Source organism: Ochotona princeps, chromosome 1 (assembly GCF_030435755.1).
Source record: "Ochotona princeps isolate mOchPri1 chromosome 1, mOchPri1.hap1, whole genome shotgun sequence".
NCBI lineage: Eukaryota > Metazoa > Chordata > Mammalia > Lagomorpha > Ochotonidae > Ochotona > Ochotona princeps.
Genome location: NC_080832.1, coordinates 127278054 through 127295018, shown reverse-complemented (window position 1 = coordinate 127295018; position 16965 = coordinate 127278054). Strand labels below are relative to the sequence as shown.

Here is a 16965-nt window from a genome sequence, read left to right as displayed (position 1 = left end):
AATGTGTCTGAAAACTTAATGTTGTCCACTCTTCATATGCATTCTTTATCATGTTAAGTGATTTTTCCTCGGGATAAAATGCAAACGTGAAGTGTGCCAATGACCATTTTTAAAATGTGCCAGAGAGTGGCACTAATGCATCAGTGTACTATTGCTCCACCCACAGAGCCCTGTCTCATCCTGCAGAACTGAACCTCAAGAGCTTTTTACTCCCCGGAAATCCCCATGCTACTTGCTGTGAATTTCATTCTTTCCATTGGTTTGTCAACATCAACAGACGGCAAGAGAAACCTGTAGAACCAGGGACTGTGCCCCATTCTGGTCTTCTATAGGATGCTTACTTAGTCAGCTCCACTCATGGAGGCAGAGACATATTCAACCATCACTTTTCCCGATCCCTAGACCCATCAGGGCTAATTATTTATTCAGAACAAAGATATTGCCAGTGTGGATGAAAGCTGGGGTCCCATGCCCATGTAGAGACCCTCCCTAATGATTCAGGGCAAAATCCATAAAAAGGTTGTCGGTCTGAAATTACTGGGGTTTAGGCCACCACCATGACCCTGCTTCCTCAGCCTGTGTGTCCAGCCCCTATGGGACATAGCAAATGGTGCTGTAGATTCAAGTCCAGGTTCAACATCAGTGGCTCAGCAAACAGCTGCCATGCCCCTACTCCAGCCCCTAAGCCATGAGCCAGGGTATAGACACCTGCTGAGAAGGTGCCCCGACCGACCACTGGTTCCATCTGCCCATTTACAGCCAAGGCAATAACAAAGGTAAAACCCGGGGTTTCCTCTACAAGGAGAGAGTTCTTTGCAAGGACAGTTCTCTGCAAGCAGAAAGGATGCTTAGACAAACAGGATGTTAGACAAACAGGAAGGCCGCTGATGCTTTCTGTATATCCCTCACACATAGGTGACATCCGCATGTGTTTTAACTGTAGGAGTACCAAGAAGACCGGAATGACCTGATGATTCCAGAGACGGAGCTGAAGCAAGTAGCCTACATCTTCAAATGCAGCAAATCCACTCTCCAGATGAAAGGGAAAATAAACTCCATTACAATCGGTAGGGCAGAACTTGGCTCCAAAACTACTACGATGAGTCCTTTTGTATAAATCTGCTGTGTATATTGAGTGGAGTTGACTTTTCCCCGTAGACAACTGTAAGAAGTTTGGCCTGGTGTTTGACAATGTGGTGGGCATCGTGGAAGTGATCAACTCCAAGGATATTCAAATCCAGGTGAGCAATCCCCTCCAGCCACACTGCGCCAGCTGCATCCCAGCAGGCACCATGCACTCGGCCTGCAAGGGGGCCCTTGTTCCTCCGTGTCCCATTCCCACTCTTCCCAGACAGTGTCACCATCTCCTGTGTGAACTATTCCTACTTTTTATTTTTTAAAGATTTTTTTTTAATTTTTAAAGATTTTTTTAAGATTTTTAATTTTGGGGGCCCGACGGTGTGGCCTAGCGGCTAAAGTCCTCGCCTTGAAAGCCCTGGGATCCCATATGGGCGCCAGTTCTAATCCCGGCAGCTCCACTTCCCATCCAGCCCCCTGCTTGTGGCCTGGGAAAGCAGTTGAGGACGGCCCAATGCTTTGGGACCCTGCACCCGCGTGGGAAACCTGGAAGAGGTTCCTGGTTCTGGCTTCGGATTGGCGCGCATCGGCCCGTTGCGGCTCACTTGCGGAGTGAAACATCGGATGGAAGATCTTCCTCTCTGTCTCTCCTCCTCTCTGTATATCTGGCTTTCCAATAATAAAAAAAAAAATTTTTTAATTTTTGATTTTTATTGGAAAGTCAGATTTACAGAGAGAGAAAGCTCTCCTGTCTACTGGTTCACTCCCCTACTGGCCACAATGGTAAGAGCAAGGGGAGGGTTTAATCACTGAGCCATTGTGCCAGGCCCCTATCTTTCTGCTTACACTGCATTAGTTCCTCCTTTTCAGTTTCTTATACCACATTCCATTTTGTGCTGCAAAGACTGGGCCATCATCTGTTTCAAGGGCAGCAGCCTAAGCTTTATAGCCCAAGAATGCAGATGGTCACAAAAGCCAGTGCTGGACCAGGCTTTGAAACCAGACTCAAGAAGTTATCAGAGTCTTCCATTTGAGTGTGAAGACCCAAGCCCTTGGGCCATCTTCTGTTGCTTTCCCAGGTGCATTAGCAGGAAGCTGGATCAAAAGTGGAACAGCCGGGACACTAACACCCTATGAGATGTTTGTGTTGCAGGTGGCAATTTTTCCTGCTACTACACAATGCCAACCTCAGCAGCCCCAGAATTTTGCACAGTACCTGCACATAGCAGGTACTGAGTAAATGTTTACTGGTTGAGTGATTGGAACAAATCAGCCACTGCATAAATAAAAGATGTTGAGAGATTCATTGCCCCAACATAATACCACTGTCCCAAAGAGAACCCCTCCCACACTGGGAAAATTGGGGCTGGTAAGGAGAAGGAAGTTTTCCCCAAGAATAGCTGAAATCATTAGTATAACCACCTGTGGATAATAGAATTTTGAATTAGATTTACAAAACAGAAGAAAATACATATTTCTTAATTATAAGATAAAGGCATGTGGGATTTTATAATACATGAAAGGTAAAGAAATTCTTACTTATGGCCAGCTACAACTTATTTGAAAGAGTTACAGAGGAGTGGGGAGAAACAGATTTTTTTCCATCTGCTGGTTCAGTTTCCAGATGGTCACAGTGGCCATGGCTGGACCACATCAAAGCCAGGAGCTTTTTGCAGGATTCCTACAAGAGCAGCAGGAGCCCAAGAACTTGGATCATCTTCCACTACTTTTCGCAGGCATTAGCAGGGAGCTGGATCAGAAGTGGAACAGCCAGGATGTGAACCAGTACTCACAGGGGATGCCGGCACTGCAGGCAACAGCTTTAGGGGCCTCTAACTTCTGTCTTTGGTTAATATTCTTTTCATGCTCATTTTTAAATTTTTATTATATACACTTTAAAAGCAGAGAGGCAAATCTTCAGTCCACTGGTTCTTTCCCTAAATGCCTGCAATAGCCAAGGCTGAGCCAGGTCTCAGTCAGGAGCCAGGAGTTCAGTCTAGCTCTCCCAAGTAGGTCACACGGACCCAACTACTTGAGTCATCGTCAGCTGCCTGCTAGAATGTGCGTTAGCAGGAAGCTAGAATCAGACACAGAGCTGGGACTCAAACCCAGGCCCTCCAACGTGGGATGCAGGTGTCTTGAGTGTTCAGATACCCACTGCACTGAATATCCACCCCTCTTTTCATGTTGCTACTTATTCTTTCATGTCTCCCTTTTTCTAATTGGTTTTGTTAAACTTGAATTCAAGTTTTGAGTATCTTTTTACTGTACTGGGCTTTAAAAAAAATTTATTTTTATTGGAAAGGCAGATTTACAGACAGAAGGAGAGACAGAAATATCTTCTGTGACTGCAACAGCCAGAGCTGAGTCAATCCGAAGCCAAGAACCTGGAGCTTCTTCCAGGTCTCCCATGTGGGCCCACTTTACTGGGCTTTTCTCCACTGATACCTTTTTTTTAATATTTTAATTTTTTTTAATTTTATTTTGAAAGCCCGAGTTAGAGAGGAGGAGAAACAGAGAATCTTCCATTGCTGGGCCAGGCTGAAGTCAGGAGTCTGGAGCCTCTGTCGAGTCTCCCACATGAACGTGGGAGCCCAAGCACTTTGGGTGTATGCCATTGCCTTTCCCAGGCACATTAGCAGAGATTTGGATTAAAAGTGGAGCAGGCAGGACTTGATCTGGCACCAGTATGGGATGCTGATGTCACCAGTGGTAGGTTAGTCCTTCCTTGGAGTACCTGAGATCAAATCTCAGCTCCAACTCCTTTCTAATGCAGACCCTGGGAAGGGAGCAGTGATGAGTAATGAAGTTGGAGTCCTGCCAGCCTCCTGGCTTCAATTCTGACCCAGCCCAGCCCAGGCGATTGCAAGGAACTGGAGAGTGAACCAGCAGATGGAAGTGCTGTCAGTCTCCACCCCTAATTTCATCTGTATCTGTGTCTCACCAATACATCTGTCGGCCTTGTAAATAAATATTAAAAGGAAAAAAACAGGGGGTTAGGAGTTGACATGATAGCCTAGTGGCTAAATCCTCACCTTATATCCGCTAAGATCCCATATGGCCACCGGTTCTGATCCCGACTGCTCCACTTCCCATCCAGTTCCCTGCTTGTAGCCTGAGAAAGTAATGGAGAATGGCCCACAGCCTTGGGACACTGCACCCATGTGGGAGACTCGAAAGAAGCTCCTGTCTCCTGGTTTTGGATTGGCTCAGCTCTGGCCGTTGTGGCCAGTAGTGGAGTGAACCAGCAGATGGAAGATCTTTCACTATATATATATATCTATATATCTGCCTTTCCAAAAAAAAACAAAAGATACATATATTTAAAAAAATAAAAACAGGAAAAGATTGAAAACAACAGAGTACAAGCACTGGGTAATGGGCCCATTTTCCATTTATGTAGATGGGGAACACACAAAACAACATATGCATATTAAATGTGCTTATAAGAGCTCAAGGCAGCCACCCACCCTGTCCCCTCATGTGGTGAGCAGAGGTGGTGGCAAATGCCACATTCAGGAGAGTAGGTACATGGCAGGAGAGTGGAGGCAGATGGGGCTGAGGCTAAGAAAGAGGGCTTCAACTCTGGCGTGAGATTTTAGTTCCCAGAAAAGGAGAGCTAAATGCAACACTCGGGCAAAGCTTTCAGGTAGGCATACATGGATGTGTTCTATCAGTCTTCCTAGACTTCTGTGCCTGAACTAGATCATAATTTTTACTGCTGTGGACTTGCATGGTTCAGATGGCCTCTGGAAGGACAGATCATGTTTCCCTGGAGCGGATGTTCAAGCCAGTGAATGTCATTGCCAACGGAAAGCCTTTAAGGAATTATTTCTAGAGGGGCCTAAACACAGTGAAAACAGAAAGCAGATGAGCAGTTGCAGGTGGAGATGCAGAGCAAGCAGAGATGGCCACGAGGGAGGGTGGGGGGGGCAACGGGAATGCGCTCAGATTGGGATGCGGCCATCACTGGACCACTCTGTGCAGTCAGTAGCAAGTTCTGAGCTGTACATGAAAAACGGGTGAATTGAAAGGGAAGGAGAGGACATGGACTAAAGTTGGTAAAATTTGATCCGGTGATCCTGCTGTTCGCCAATCTCTTAGGGAAAGAGTACAGACGGCCAGAGAGAGGAGACCCTAAAGCAGCCACTGAGGAGTTTTTTTAAAAATTTAGGTGGAGAGGCTGGGTCCATGGCATCGCAAGCTGTCTCAGCCAGCAGCACAGGAGTACCATATGAGTGCCAGTTCGTGTCCTGGCTGCTCCACTTTCGTTCGAGCTTTGTGCCTATGGCCTGGGAACACAGCAGAGGGTGGCCCAAGTCCTTGGACTCTGCATACATGTGGGAAGCTGTGAAGAAATTTCTGACTCCTAGCTTCGGATTTCTCAGCTTCAGCCATTGAGGCCATTTGGAAAGTGAACCAGAGGATAGTGATAAGGTGTGATAGCCTGGTGGCCAAATCCTTACCTGGCATGCTCCAGGATCCCATACGGGCACTGGGTTCGTGCCGTGGCTGCTGCACTTCCCATCCATTTCCCTGCTTGTGGTCTGGGGAAGTAGTCGAGGACGGCCCAAAGCCATCCTCTTGCACCCATGTGGGAGACCCAGAGGAAGCTCCTGGCTCCTGGCTTTGGATTGGCTCAGCTCTGGCCATTATAGCCATTTAGGGAAGAATCAGTGGATGAAAGACCTCTCTTTCTCTCTGTCTCCGCCTCTGTGTAAATCTACTATTCCAACAGAAATAAATTATCTTTTTTAAAAAATAAGAAAAATGGGTAATCTGCTCTGAAGTGTTCACAGATCCTCAGAGAAGAAAGACACCCTCAGAAGATGCACAGTGTGGCATTGGTTAAAAGGCAATGACAACTTGTAACTTGCCAGGGTTATTTTTAAAATTCTCCCATTGCTTTTGCAGATATATGAGCCCTTTCTTTCTTTCTTTCTTTCTTTCTTTCTTATTTTCTTTCTTATGTATTTCATCTATTTGAAAGTCAGAGTTACACAGAAAGGGATAGACAGAGCGAGATCCTCTATGTAGTGCTTCACTCCCCAGATGGCTATAATAGCTAGGGTTGGGTTTCCCACGCGGGTAAAGAAGCCCCAGTGTTCGGGCCACGCTCTGCTGCCCTCAGACGCATTAACCAGGAGCTAGATAGGAAGCAGAGCAGCCGGGACTCAAAGTGGCAGTTGTAGGAATGCCAGCATCATGGCAAATGTCTTAACCTGCTATGCTGCAATGCCAGCCCCAGGCATTTCTACATTATAAGAAAATACAGCAATATGTAAGTACACACAAAATGCTATTAGCTCAGAATGTTTGCTTCTTGTTTTTTCTGCCATCTCATGAAGAAGTCGCTTAAAATGTATCAGCAAGTCACCCCCTTCCCCTTTTGTATGGTGCTTATACAGTGCAGAAGAATCCAAAAATGATCAAAACGTGGCTGGTGACACATTCTTGAGATGGGGTACAGATCTGTGTATTATTATTTTAGTTCTGACAAAACCCAGGGCTTACCTGACCTTAAACTACCTCTGTCTTAAAAAAAAAAAAAAAAACAGGGCTTAGTTCCAACTCCGTGTCCAGTTTCTATGGAGGGACCAGTAAATAGAGAAGTATGGATCTGGTGACCGGACTAGACTCTCCCACAAGGAATTCTTCCCATCACCTACACCCCCAATAGCACTTGCTCACTGGGGCTGCAACTCAGCCTTCACTTGGGGTGAAAGAGGAGATGTTTTTATCGCTCTCATTACCATCACAAGAAGGAAAATTCTAGAGTTGTAATGTGGTCCTGGAGCCAGGGGATAGACTACCCCAGTAGGGGGAAATTCTAAAAACTGATTGTCCAAAGAGAAATTTAAAACAGGATCAGAACGGTTATAGCCCTTAGATATTTGCGAATGATACAAAGAATCTCCCTCCTCTGTGGACCACCCTGTTCATCTACATAATGAGTGTCCTGGACCAAGCTCCTGGTTTTGGCTCCTGAAATGAATATACCTCAAAATACCTAGACACTCATCTCATTTAAGCTTTGCATTTCAGCCTGAAATACCTTTATCCAGCCAATGTCTTATGTAAAAAGAATTATAGTGTTTCCTACCTACCTAAGTGTGGAGACAATCTATTCAGTTTTTATTGAAGAATAATCTTCATCTTAAATGACAGCACTTGTTGGAACGCAGGTTTCGAAGAGATTGGTCAGAATGAACTTTGTACACAAAGAAAAGCAAATGTATCTTAATGTCTTTTATCATGAAATCAAATATATGTTTCAGATCCTCTCACAGGTTTGTGAGGCTTTTTTTGTTCCTGAACATTTAGCTGCTGTTTCTAAATCAGGACCTTAAGTTTGCCTTGGAAACAGACCCTGAGGTTTCAGGAGCCCCTTGTGTGGTCCATTCGTTTTGTCCCCAAATGACACCTACCCTGGACAGCGTAGAGACATTGCTGTTAACCATCTCACAACTCTCATCCAGTACATTATTTTTCAAACTTGTTCTATTTTATTTAACTCATTTTTTTATGGTAAATGTATTATGTTTACATAGATGATAAGCATGCATGCCTGTGTGGACCACCAGTTAGGGTAGGGAGGGTCAAGGAAGTAGATAAGACAACTGCCTCCAAAGAAGGAGAGAGGGCCACTCCCATCAGTCCTACTGCATCAGTACCCAGGAACGGGGGACGGCCACCCGATTTCAAGCCCGGGTTTCTGTTGTCCAGCATGTTCTGAGGACAAGTGTTTTGATAGCTGTGAAATGCTGTTGATTTCATTGCTCCAAGGTTGAGGAAATCCTTCCAAGGTCCATTGGCTGACATAGTCTATGTTAGAGTCTCGATTCCCCCAAATACTCTGTCAAGCTTGACTGGGAGAGCTGTCTAATTTACTCTGCCCTCCATGGTACTAATCATCCTCTGCAGGCCTCAGTGAACTGGTTGTCATATCCCCCATGAACATCTGGGCATGGGGTCCACTGCGCAGGCCTCAACAACTGTGGAGACCCAATTCTGACACACAGATCACAGATCCTGTGATAATCACCACGGTTAGAATTCTGAGGCCAGAGATCCACTTGGGGGAGTCCCCAAAGAAACATCACCAAAGGTAACCTCAACAGCGGAAACTACAGCTAGTTGGGGAAGTCTCTAATAACACCCACCAGGCCCATCCTGAGCCCTGAATCTTGTGCCTGCCAGCATGTGCAGTTCGTCCCACATCCCGTTTGGCTCTGATACACATCGATGGGTATTGGAGGATAGCTCAGCCCTACTAACCCCACTATCCAACCCTGGTTCTCATGCTCACCAGTAGGAGCTGCCACCCATCAGAGAGGTACCCACAATTTCCCTACTGGACCCCTTCCCAGCACCAGATCTTGAACTTTCCATGTGGTTCTGTGGTCTAGCCTGACAGAACTTGCTCCCAGTCCCATCACTTGGAACTGAAACTGTGGCAAAACCCAAACAGCCAGCACTTAACTCTGGCTCATGCGTGCACTAGCTTAGCCCAGCCTGTCTCTCCCCCTAACCCAGCACATGCGCAGGCCAGTGGACATTGCAGTGGTATCCAGCCTGATCTGCCACCGGTCCTGGCTCTCAGGCTTAAAAATGGAAAGAGTGACCTATCAGGGGAACCCCCATAGCTCCCCTACTAGACTCACTCCCCATCCCAGGTTACATGTGCTGGTAGGAGCTGTGGCCCAGTCTGGCGTGGCCCGCCTGACCACAGCATTCACCAGCTGGTGCTGCAGTCTGAACTGGGCCAGGCTGCCCCAAGTTCAAGCTCATGTTCATGGGTGCCTATGCCTAGCCCAGCCCCGCTAGCCCCCAGTCCCAGCACTAATGTGAACTGCCTGGTGTTCTGGCCCAACCTAACTTGTCCTGCACCTCAACCTGGTTCTCACATCTGCCAGTGGGTGCTATAAATTGGCCAAGCATGACCTGACCCACATGTATGCCTGTGTATACATGGTTTGGTTTGAGCAGGCTCCTAGCCTTGGTTCCTGCACTCACCTGCAGGAACTATGTCCCACCAGAGGAGTTCCCCAAGCTCCTCTATCAGATCGTCTCCCAGTGGCAGATCTTACATACTCTGGTGGGTGCTTGGCCCACCTATTCTGGCAGCTACAGTGGTCTTGCCTGACCAGTCAGCACCCACTCTGGCTCTTACTGTTGGGTGCTACAACCCAGCCCTTCATGGTCTACCCTCAGACCTAGCTTTGCATGGTTCAACAGGTGCTACATCCATCCTGGCTCTAGTGAGCACCAGCAGGTGCTAGAACCTAGCTGAGTCTGGCACAACCCAGACCCAGTCCATACCCATGCTAAGGGATGCTGTAGCCATGTGAAGCCCAGTTCACTGCCCTAATTCCAGCTCTCATGCTCACCAGTGGGATCCTCACCACCGCCAGGATGTCACTTTAGCTCCCCAATCAGTTGTACTCACTCCAGTCAAGGATCCTGCACATGCCATGGTTGCTCTGACTTGGCCCAGCATAGCCCATCAACCAACTTGGCCTTTGCCATCAAATGCTTCAGCCTGGCCTGGCGTGGCCTGGCCCTACCTGCCCTCCCCACTGCCACTGGTCCTAACTCTCGCTGGTGGGTGTAGCAGCCTAACCCTCTCAGCCTGTTCCCATCCCTGGCTCTCATGCAAACCAATATGTGTGATAGTCTAGCCTAGCTCAACATGGCCCAACTCCGTCTGGCCCTGTCTGATCCACTCCTCCCTCCACCTCCACCAGAACCAACCCACACACCTGCCAACAAGTGAAGCAGTCCTGCCCAGCCTGACCCACATCCAGTCCTGACTCATGTGTTCACCAGAGGGAGTGACAGCCCACCAGTCGAGTTTCTCAAGTTCCCCCCTCCGCCTGACCCAGGCCCACTCCCAGACCCAGGTCTCATACTTGCCAGTGGGTGCTGACTCTTACCCAGCACAGTCTACCTCCCAGTCTCAGCCTTTGTATTTACTGGTGGATGTTGTGGCCTGGTGTGCCCCATACCCAATTCTCAGGTGTGCCTGCAGGTGTTGCATCTGAAACAGACCAGCCTGTTCCCATCCCCAGTACTCATCAGTGTTGGTGAGTTCCATGGTCATGCCTAGCTCAGCCTATCACCACCCCAGCCCTCAAGCAAACCAGCTGGTATGGCAGTCTCACAGAGGTGAGCCCAAGATAGCCACAGAATCTACTCCCAGACCCATTTCTCTTGTGAGCTGGTTAGTGTCATGGCCTAGTCTGGTGCAGTCCACCCTCTGCCCTAACGCTCACTGGTGGGTACTATGGTCAAGCCCTGGCCTGTACCCCACTTCCATGGCTTCTGTGCATGCTGATAGGCAGTGGTTGATACCAACTAGCCCAGCTCAGGTCTCCCACGTGGACGGGTATATTGGTTTGATACCAAAGATCTTCTCGTTTCTATCCTTTAAACAACCCGGTCTCAGCCCCCTCGTTTACCTGCAAGTGCAGTAGCCTGGTTGGTAGAAGTCCGCCACAAATCACCCCTCAGCTATCATGTTCTCCTTCAGCAGTCTTCCCTCCCACATATCCCTCAACCTGCTTTTCTCAGCTATCCATAGCCTCCCATGCCCACAAGTGCACATATTCTGAAACCCAGTAATCCAGCAGTGTGCCATGTTAACCTGGAGTCCCACCTGTCTACCCATGGCCTACGCACACTGGCATGAGGGTCCCCAGATACTGTCTGCTGACATGTCCCCTCACATATCTTAAAAAAAATAGAATAGGTATCTGTGCTGGCACAGCATAAGTACATTGCCTAAGTACATTGCAATCTAGGCAGTTGCTTACAGCTGAAGCATCCAGGAGATTCTTTTTTTTTTTTTTTTTAAGAGAACTGTTCTTTATCTTTTACAGGAGAGTTGAAACTTTTTTTTTTTCCAGTAGATTCTTTTTTTTTTTTTAAAGATGTTATTATTATTGGAAAGCCGGATATACAGAGAGGAGGAGAGACAGAGAGGAAGATCTTCCATCCGATGTTTCACTCCCCAAGTGAGCCGCAACAGGCCGGTATGCGCCAATCCGATGCCGGGAACCTGGAACCTCTTCCAGGTCTCCCACGCGGGTGCAGGGTCCCAAAGCATTGGGCCGTCCTCGACTGCTTTCCCAGGCCACAAGCAGGGAGCTGGATGGGAAGTGGAGCTGCCGGGATTAGAACCGGCGCCCATATGGGATCCCGGGGCTTTCAAGGCGAGGACTTTAGCCGCTAGGCCACTGTGCCGGGCCCCCAGTAGATTCTTAATGGTGGTTGAAGCTAAGCTAGCTCCAAGAAGGATCTAGATTGCATGTATTTGGGGGCATCATGATTTCTGTTTCTTTGGTTTGATCCCATATACATGTATGTATGTGCGTATGTATTTTTTTATATTTCAGGTGATGGGGAGAGTGCCAACCATTTCCATTAATAAGACAGAAGGTTGCCACATATACCTTAGTGAGGATGCATTAGACTGTGAGATCGTGAGCGCCACATCCTCCGAGATGAACATCCTGGTCCCTCAGGATGGTGATTATGTAAGTACCTTTCCAAAGGCTGCAAGAATTTTTTTTTTCTGAACCTTCATTATTAACATTCTGAGAGATTGGTTCATCAGCTTCCTCCTCATTGGTTCATGCAGCCTGACTCTCAGGCAGGAAAAGAACACAGGAGTCTGTCTTCCACATCTCTCCTCTCCTCTTGCTTCCTGACCACACTCGCTCCTGAACCAGGGCGTCTCAAGGCCGCCGACCAACAATTACTTTAATGGATCAGCTTCCCTCAGACAGCACAGCGTGCATCTGAATTTCCATTGTGTACGACCAAATATTGAACATGGGCCTGATGCAGGTAAACAGGAAAGAAGTACTTCAGGGGAAGCAAGAAGAGAGGATGACTTCCAAGCAGACCTATTAGTGGAGATGGGCTAGAGACTGAATCTCAAACCCAGGTTAAGAACCAGCTGGCAGGCTGGATGAAAATGCCTGCTTCCAAACCCTGCCCCAGCTGTGTTCAGGAGCTTTGGGGTGAGGCCCAGGAACCTGGATTTCTTACAGGCATCCCAGGTTATGCTAACGCTATGTGTCCGTGCAACACCCTTCCACTAAACACCAGCCTCAGTGGGTTTTGCAGCATTCATTGACTCCTCTGCTCTGCCCCGACAGCGAAGCTTCCTAAGGAAACAGGCAGATGTCCTTACATATACCAAAAGGGCTTGTCTGTAGTCAGGTACCTCTGATTGTGAAGTGTGGTGGTTTTGCTATTTGCGGCTCAGAAGCAGGTTACTGCTACCTGCTAGTCAGCGCTTCTTGGAAGCAAATGAATACAGCCAGAATGCCCTCCAAGCCTAACTGTGCAGGGGACTACGGAGAGACGAGAAGAGTAACTCAGCGGCATGGCTTTAGAAGAGGGGTCCCGTCATCCTCTGGAGTGTACATGCAGGTTGAGCCCCTAACGCAGTTGCCATGACTGCTAACGTGGTTTCTCCACTCTTAAGCTCCTCAGCTCTCTCCAGCTGCGCACTACATACTGCAGCACAGAACTCATCATATGTGTAATTCCTAAAGATTTATTGACTTGTTTATTTGAAAGGTGGAGTGATAGAGCTGGGGGGGAGGGAAAAGAGATAGGCAGAGATGACACCAATAGCTGGAAGCTTGGCCAGGCTAAAGTCAGTAGCCTGGAACTCCATCTGGCTCTCCTTGGTGGGTGGCAGGAATCCAGGCACTTGTGCCAACCCCTACTACCTTCCAAGGTGCATCTGCAGGAAGCTGGATCAGAAGTGGAGCAGGGCCCGTCATGGTGGCCTAGCAGCTAAAGTCCTCGCCTTGAATGCACTGGGATACCATATGGGTGCCAATTCTAATCCCAGCTGCCCTGCTTCCCATCCAGTTCCCTGCTTGTGACCTGGGAAAGCAGCAGAGGACAGCCCAAAGCCTTGGGTTCCTGAACCCACATGGGAGACTGGGAAGAAGCTCCTGGCTTCTGGCATCAGATCGATGCAGCTCTGACTGTTGTGGTCACTTGGGGAGGAGACCAATGGACAGGAGATCTTCTTCTCTGTCTCTCCTCCTCTCTGTAGATATGATTTTGCAAGAAAAACAAATAAATCTTAAAAAAAAAAAAGAAGTGGAACAATAGAGACAAGAATCGGCCTTATGTGGGATAGCCACATTACAAGCAGCGGCTTAACTCGCTGTGGCACAGCACCAACCCCATCATTTCTGTTTAAAACACAAATTTTTGCTAGCAGTGGGTCATGCGTCTCCACCAGATGTCTAGGCAGTCTGATCTGAGGCTAGGAAAAGTCCTTCTCATCCCCCATGCAGCCCCCCCACACACACACACAAATATATATCACTGAAGAACAAAAGACAATCCAAACAGCCTCTGGGTTGGGTAGCAAAAACTCGGGGTGATCGCTGGCCTTTGCAGCTGTTTGAGCGGAAGGTTCCACTGCATGGAGATGGGATCTTCTCAGAAGAGCAGTGGGGTATGGGTGAGCCTTCTAGACTAATGAACTTAGGCTCTCTGGGCGTGGGACTTCCCATGTGCTTCTGATGTACAGAACTAGAGCTCTGATGCCAACATCACCCCGTAGCCTCAGGTGTTGGCCCTCTCCGTGCGTTCCAAGGCAGAGAGGTAGGGAGCCACAATGGAGGACCTGCCCTTGGCAGCCAGATGTGGCAATGGTGAATCCTGAAAGATGTCAGCCTCCAGGAGAATATCCACTGTCACAGTACCATCACCTCCTCCCTGCCAGAACGACTGGGAGCAGCTGCAGCGTGCGACCATCACAGAGAAGCCCTCGCACTGGAGTGTTCTCCTCGCGGAGGCCCCGAGAGGGACAGTGGCTCGGCTCACGCACGTGTGCATCAGCTTGTTAAGCTGTGTCACTCCGGGAGAATTCATGACTCAACAGGGGCTTTCCCTTTTAAATAAACAAATGACTGCCTGCGAAAGGAACACACCAAACTGACCTAGTCCAGCAAGACAAGTTCGTGTAGATTTCATGGAAGCGTCTCACGATGGGACGCTTCGTGGACACACAGGATTTCCACAAGCCGGGGCCAGTGCTTGAGTTCAGTTCTCTTCCAGAATTACTGGGGAGTCATTCCCTGGGGAAGGAAAATAGACCAGACTGCTTCCAGGCGGGCTATTCTGTATTTGTCATTTGGCTGTGTATAGAGGGCACAGTGTGAGTGTGTGTGTATGTGTGTGTGTGTGTGTTCCAGTGGGAAGTGAGGGGAGTAGAGATGATAAGGTGAGGGGTTAACAGATGTATACACAACTTTCGGCACATCTCCCTGATCGTAATTCACCAACAGGAAGGCACCGATTGCAATAGAAAGCCTCGCCACGCTCTCAGATTGGCATTCCCAGCTGGGTCTGACACAGAGATGACAGGTTGGCCCCTGGGCATGGTGAAGATTTGTGAGGAGAAGAGAGTAGGAGAGACGGCCTAGGTGTTTTTCGGGTGGAGGGGTGTGCGCTTGCGCAGGTGCCCAGTAGTTTAGAAGCCTGCCTGGTTCTCTGTGGCTGGAGGCTTTAAGACAATGCTGGCATGCGCTCACTGAGATGCGCGTCTCTGGGTGGCTAACACCTCTCCAAGAGGCACATTTGGGCTCTGTCCTGTGTCCCTCCCATCGTGTGGCCCTCATCCGCCTTCCATCTGTTTGCAGAGGGAACCCTCGGTGTCAATTTCTTTGTTGTTCTTGCAGAGGGAATTTCCCGTTCCGGAACAGTTCAAGACATCGTGGGATGGTTCCAAGTTGGTCACTGAACCTGCCGAAATTATGGGCTGACCTTCAGGGAGAAAGAGCTGCTTCACCTGAAAATCCACCCCTCCCCCTTTCCCCACTAAGTGGACGAGCAAAGCAGCATTAAGGAGCTAGAAGTGGCTGTGGTTTGGGGCCTCCGGCGCAGCTCGTGTCTAGCACGCCTTTGTGGGTCTTTTGAAATCTTTAGCATTTCTTCATGGTTTGCGTTTGTGTGTGATTGTAGTTCCACATGACGGCTGTGATCACTGAGGGTTTAAAGGAAGCAGAATTTTGTTCCCGTCTTGCCGTTAACCCGGGAACTGACAGGAAGAGCTGCATGATTCACTTTGACCTCTGCATTGATGTGCTAGTGGACAAAGAGTGTATCTGAGGTGTACATTTCTACCTTTTGGAGATTTTCAAGATGACGTAGTTGTAGTATGCCCTGAGAAACGTATAGTTGTTTTCCTTATTTTTAACCATATATTCAGCTTTATCAGTGCAGATACGCTTGGCATGAACACATTTTAACCCAATTTTAAAAAAAAAAGACCTAAGAAAGTTTAGATCTCAAGACCACATTCACTTTCTTGGTCCTTGAAAGACCCATATCCTTTACCATTATTCAAAAAAAAAAAAAAAAGATACAGTAAATTCTATTATTCATCCTATGTATTTTTCCACCATGACACTTGGGAACTCTCACTCTTCTGTTTAATGATTCTGATGATGCCAAAAGATACAGGAAAGGAAGTGGTTTCTTTGCTATATAATACCTCGCTAAGGTCAAGCTCACTTTGGGGTCTCTACTTTTTGAAACTGTTCAATATCAGATGCCTTGAAATGATGCCTTGAATGTTGCATTAGAGACTCATTTGTTTTTCTTTTCCACTCACCAGACTTGCTAACCAGTCTCAAAAGTGAACACAAAAAAGCCATAGGTGTATTACATGCAATGACAAGGAATTTTATGTTGTCTTGGCTTACTGCTCCTCTTTTTAGTCTTGGGAGGACCTGCTTTTTCAGCCTAGGAGTGACTATGGTATTTCTTTGTACCTTCTCAGTACATAGTGCTGAAGAATCTACAACTTCTTGGATCACATTTAATAACATATAGTATAATGCTTGCGGAAACCAATACAAGCATATATATTGTGCCTATGACAGCCTTTGGAATACATCATTTCCACTTTTTAAATCTCTTCTCTCTCTGGATAGTATTCAAATGACTCATGCTCACGTACCAAGGTTTTGCTATAAACGTTTTGTCTGTAGGAATAATGTTGTGGCTTTAGTAAATACCGTTTTTTGAAACGTAAACTTATTCTGAAATAAAGTACAATTCTAATTGTTTAAACGCTGTGATGAAATCTGGAGTAACTTTCTTTGGAGGGGTGAAGATATCACTCATTTGCCCTTGCTCATAATCAGCTTCAGCCAACATAGCTGAGCCTTCCATGGCTGAATTAGGATTTATGCAGCGTGGCAACCACTTCCCTGAAGGCTGTCTTCTTCAAGGTGGATAGCAGTAAAGCCATTTGCAGGTGGAATGCTGGAATCTGGTTCTATAGTTGAGACCTCTTTACTCACAGAATCCCCTTCATAGATGCCTGTCAATGTAAACATCCCCGAAAATAAATGATTTTATAATTATATATACTATATTATGGATCATTAATTATAATAAAGATAAGTAACAACAAAATTATAAAAAATTAGAAGCAAAAGTGAACTAAAGTACATATTAAATATACACAGTTCTATATTGAAAAACAAGTCCACTTGGAATTCCTAGACTGTGTCAGCTGGTTTTGAACTTGACATCAGCCTTCAAAAAGGTCTCACCTGAGATACTGAAACTCTGACCTTAAAGTTCAACTAGTTATTTGAACCACTTACATATGTGACTTAAGAACAGGTTGAATTTGTTGAAAAAACTCGGACAATTTATGAAGTTACCAAAGGCAACGCTGACTTTCCCACAAGCCTTGCTCTTGCACCTTGCCAAACTCCAATGTTACCCATGTTGTAACCTAACAAATACTGTCAACGAATTAGCATACCTAGCAGAATTGCATGTCACGTACATTCACTAAAAGTCAAAATGAAGCCCTCATGATCCCCTTGA

The 16965-nt window shown here is 47.2% G+C and overlaps 1 protein-coding gene across 1 annotated transcript in view; it reads left to right on the top strand.

Annotated features, from left to right (window-relative positions):
* The window catches only part of CAP2 (cyclase associated actin cytoskeleton regulatory protein 2), a 154942-nt gene extending 139812 nt beyond the window's left edge, over nt 1-15130 (top strand). The window contains exons 10-13 of the mRNA XM_004593130.3: nt 944-1067; nt 1159-1241; nt 11475-11615; nt 14799-15130. Of these exons, the coding sequence (XP_004593187.2) occupies nt 944-1067; nt 1159-1241; nt 11475-11615; nt 14799-14882 (432 nt within the window). The 3' untranslated portion in view covers nt 14883-15130. The remainder of the gene's footprint in view (nt 1-943; nt 1068-1158; nt 1242-11474; nt 11616-14798) is intronic.
* The last annotated feature ends 1835 nt before the right edge of the window (nt 15131-16965 follow it).